Source organism: Colobus angolensis, unplaced genomic scaffold, assembly GCF_000951035.1.
Source record: "Colobus angolensis palliatus isolate OR3802 unplaced genomic scaffold, Cang.pa_1.0 Scaffold385, whole genome shotgun sequence".
In the NCBI taxonomy this organism is placed as follows: Eukaryota; Metazoa; Chordata; class Mammalia; order Primates; family Cercopithecidae; genus Colobus; species Colobus angolensis.
Window position 1 is genome coordinate 85,931 of NW_012117210.1, and position 4,454 is coordinate 90,384.

The 4,454-nt window shown below is 45.9% G+C and overlaps 1 protein-coding gene across 2 annotated transcripts; it reads right to left on the bottom strand.

Annotated features, from left to right (window-relative positions):
- Window positions 1–253: 253 nt before the first annotated feature.
- TCEAL2 (transcription elongation factor A (SII)-like 2) lies at window positions 254–2,304 on the bottom strand. Of its 2 annotated transcripts, none has more exons than XM_011954508.1 (3): window positions 2,148–2,304; window positions 1,504–1,577; window positions 254–1,145 (listed from the first exon to the last, which is right to left on the bottom strand). In XM_011954508.1, exon 3 carries the CDS (start codon window positions 1,117–1,119, stop codon window positions 451–453), a length of 669 nt encoding a protein of 222 aa, XP_011809898.1. In that variant the 5' UTR covers window positions 1,120–1,145; window positions 1,504–1,577; window positions 2,148–2,304; the 3' UTR covers window positions 254–450. The 2 variants fall into 2 exon arrangements, with proteins under 2 accessions (XP_011809898.1, XP_011809899.1); XM_011954509.1 differs by lacking the exon at window positions 2,148–2,304 and adding an exon at window positions 1,435–1,455 and having other exon boundaries at window positions 254–1,134; window positions 1,504–1,572.
- Window positions 2,305–4,454: the final 2,150 nt, after the last annotated feature.

Genomic DNA, 4,454 nt, shown 5'->3' on the forward strand with positions numbered 1-4,454 from the left:
AACAAGAACTTTAAGTGTCTCTACTGAACTTCATAAGTTCACTGGACAGTTATTCTCTTTGCTTTTTACATACTGTGTTCTGATTTTTAAAATATTTTATTATTTTTGTGAGAAAAGTAATTTGTGTTCTCTGGGAAAAGAAAGATTAGTAGAAAGAAATAAAACAAAGAAATGAAATCACCTGCTAGCTCACAACTCAGAAAACCACTGTTAACCTTTCATGTATTTAACAAAAACAGACAGATTCTGCAGATGATATTATAAGCTGCTTTATTTTTCCATGAATCATGACGTCTCTGCAATGCACATGTGTGAAAATCTGCTACTGAAACATAGAGCAAGCAAGCACTGGCAGGTGGGTCAAAAGGCTACTGGTAGCAGGAGGAACAACTAAAGCAAAGTATTACCATAAGGTTAAAACATATAGCCTGATAAATGCCTGGAGGGACACTACACGTAAGGAATGTCTTCAGTGTCCCTTCGTGGGGCCCTACAGCCACCCCTGAATTCCCTTGGACCCCTAGGATAGAAGGGGTCCTGTAAATTTCTTTGCATCCACAAAAACGCCCCCAATTTCTGTTTGCTTTTTCTCCTTTTATCCTCCACCCTAGCCATGTTATCAAATTCTCTTATCATGTCCTCATTGCTGAAATTCATGTCATGTATGGCTTCCTTATATTGCTTGAGGTACTGAGCCAGCCCCTTGTTTGTTTTTCTTTTGGCTTTCCTGGGTATATCATCCTCAGCTGGGCGCTTTCCTACAGCCCTTGTTTCACTTTCTGGCTCTCCCTCACTCTCTGGCTCTCTTTCACTGTCTGGCTCTCCTTCCCCCTCTGCCCTTCCCCCTCTCTCTGGCTTTCCCTCTCTCTCTGATGCTCCCTCCATCTCTGACTTTCCTTCTCCTTTTGCCTTTCCTGCACTCTCTGGCTTTTCTTTATCCTTTAACGGTTCCTCATCTCCTGTCTTGACCTTGTTTTCTGTCTTTCCCTCGTTTTCTAACGTCTTGTCTTCCAGAGTACAAGCTACTTCTGGCTTTCCCTCGTCCGGTGGCTGTTCTTCATTTTCTATCTTTCCTTGGTTCCAAAGCATTCCTTCATTTTCATTGAAGAGTTTTTCCATGTCGAGATTTCCCTCCTTTTCCTTTCCTGGGGGATGCGGGTTGAGGGAAGAGGAGACAAAGAGGAGACATGGGAGACTGAGGGCCTGGCATGGAATGCAGGTCTGGATAGTACTTGCATCTGACCCCTGGTGAGGGTTCCCCTAAGCTGACCGGACCTCCAAGAGGGCCTTCTGCCCACCACGTAGCCCACCACTCCTCCCACACACGTGAGCCAGCTGTTCCCTGGCAGTCCCTGCCACCTTCTCTGCACTGGTTCAGCCTGGTAAGGTGTGTGTTCATGTGGATGGGGGGAAGGGCAGGGGCCCCGATTCAGCCCTGGCTGGGTCCTCCACACTCTCAACCCTTGTGGGCCCCTGTCCATGCAGCCCTCTGCTTTCACGGACCTGCGGGGGATTCTGGACAGGTTTCTTCTCCTTTTCAGGCCTCTTAGAGCGCTGGGAACAACAGATGCGCAAACCTGCGGACAGACAGGAGACAGGGGCAGGGACTGCACGCTCAGCGGGCTCACAGGGACTCGGTTCCCTTTCCTGAGTCCAGGCCCTGTTCACCCAACGTTTTTCTCCCCTACATCCCCCGCACCCCAGCCGCCATTTCTCTCCAGGCCTCGGGCACCAAACCAGGATGCTTTCCAAACTGCGTTTGTCTCTGTGTCCCCCTTCCCCGAGACAACCTGCCCCAGCGCCACCCCATTTTTGCGGAGATCAAGTGTTTCCATGGGCGTAGACTGTGAGAAGGGGTTATTTCCAGAATATGTCTACGTTTCACTGTAGCACTGCGGAGTCGCTACCCCCACCCCTCATTTCCAGCACTAAAAATGGATGGAGGACTCAGTGCAAGGGGGCGTCGTGAAGGCGAGCCAGGCTCGCTTTGGGAGTTCTCCCTCCCCTGTCACCGCCACGGTCCGGTTTGCAGGCATCCCCCTCCTCACCAATCTACAGGATTCCTTCTCTGCTCCCTCCCTAATCCTACTGCCAGCCCCCTCCACCCCGTCCCAGGGGCCGCCGGCAGTGCCCGCTTTCACACTGACCTGCGGGAACCCAGGACACGCCTGTGCTTCCTCCGACTCGCGGAAGCCCGCTCGCTGCTCCCCAGCAGTCTAGGCAGCTCAGACAGCTTATTCTGCGCGGGCGCCGGGACCCGACCGCTGGGCTGCCTGGTGGGCGGGCGCGGGGGCTGGTGCCCACGTAGGCGTCCGACGGGTCACGTGAGCGCCGCGTCACTGGAGCTCGCCCCGCTCTTGCCTGACACACCTCACCTTGGAGCTCGGCCCCCTCTCTCGAATGACATACCTCATCTTCCATCCCTGAGGGACCGGAGGCTGGGGACTGTCAGTCTCGGTGCGTTTGTGTAGCAAAGTGGGGTAGCGGAGAAGAGGAGGAGGGGTGGCTTTCTGACCCCAGGTGCTTTACCTGACGCAGCTCACAGCATCCTCGCAAGGCATCTCTCTCTGATGCCCGTTATCGCCAGGTGTGACAGCTGATCAGAGAGGGTACCCGACTTTGCCAACAGCGCTCAGCCCCAGAACTCCACAGCCCACTTTCAATACCGGCTCTGCCTGACTCCAGAGCCTGGGGTAGTGATGCCTGCCAGGAAGCTGAGCTGCCACCTTGATTGGCGGTGTTCCTGGAGTTCTGTCCTGGGCCTTCTCTCTCCTCAGTCCTCAAGTTGTCTCTCCCTGTGTGATCTCATTCATTTCCAGAAAGCACCGATGACTCCCAGATCTACATCTCCAGGCTATTCCCTTCTCCGTGTCTCATATCAACTTTGCCAACTCTCTATTGGACATCACCGCCTGAGAGTCCCTGAGGGACCTCAAAGCCCATATACCCCAAATTTATTTCACCAACTTCCTTCTTGCCATCTCCCTTGGCCTCTCTGCACACTTGAAACTTACCTTCCAACATTTGATCAGTTTTCATAGAGAGAGAATGTCAGACAGGTAGAAAAGAAAGCATTAAAACCTTTTAAATATGAATTTCAGATGCACAAATTCATCATAGTCCTTGGTTTACAACACACCCTTATCATTGATCCCTGCTTGTCCCTCTTCCTTCCCTTTTCTTTCCTGTCCTGTTATTTCCTTCCCTGCCCATCCTTTGTCTTTTTTTCTTTCCTTTTCTTTCACATTTGTGAAGCTACCACCCACAAAAACTAAAAGTCACCAACATTTTAGCTTCTACAGTGTAGTGACATGTATATGTATATATACACATATGTTTATTTATACACACATATATGTGTAGATGTATGTGTGTACATATGTATGTGTATGTTGTGTGTTTTTTTGTGTGTGTAAATCTGGGCAACAACTATTTTTATTTTGGTTTGCAAAATACCTTATCATGATTATATGATTATGAATTATGTATGTTACACAAACAATTCTGATTATATTTCTGCTACACATCTTTCTTCATTTAGTAAAACCTCGATCTTCCTACAATATTTTGCTCTATCAATATGTGTGTTCGTCATTATCACCACATCACCAACAGTACTGTCCTCAATGATGAATTTTTTCCTGAATTATAGAGGCTAGGCGTTTTCATTTCCTCAGTACAAACTTTCATAAAATTATTATAATTATTCAAGAATTTGATGAAAATAATATCAAATCAGTTGAAAAGAACTGCTTTTCTGTTTTAATCATCTAATTATAGTGATTTTAAGCTATCTTTGGTAACTATTTGCTAAGTTATTTTGCTAATGGAGCCAAAGTATTAACAACTATTTCTCCTCTTTTAAAACATATACACAAAAATGTGGAATTCAAAATTAGTAACATTAAATTCAAAGAAATGTCATTTTATCTAAATTAAAAGATCTGTTCACAAAATGAGAAGTCAACACAACTTTTGCATTTGCGTGTAATAAATTGACACATTTTTCCTCAAGTAGTTACTACCTTTGGAAGAAGATATAATGACAGTTCTCTTGATGCATAATATATGTTGATTAAACATATTTTAAGTTAAATGTTTGTCATCCATTTTCTTAGAAAAGTAACCATTACAGAACATACCATTCACTAGAGACCTTTTGCTTCCTATTGCAGAATAAAAGTATCATTCCCATCAGTAAAATAAATATAGACATATATTAACACTATAAAATCACTAAGTGATACCAACACCTGGCAGAGACACGCACACAAAAAGGAAACTTCAGGCCAATATCCTTAATTAACATGGATGCAAAAATCCTCAACAAAATAGTGGCAAACCGAGTACAGTAGTGTGTCAAAAAATGTATCCACCATGATCAAGTAGGATCCATCTTCAGGATGCAAGTTTGGCTCAATATACACAAATTAATAAATGTGATTCACCACATA

What these genes read in the sequence shown, in the direction of transcription:
- TCEAL2 (XM_011954508.1), bottom strand. Translation starts at nt 1,119, where the DNA reads ATGGAAAAACTCTTCAATGAAAATGAAGGAATGCTTTGGAACCAAGGA.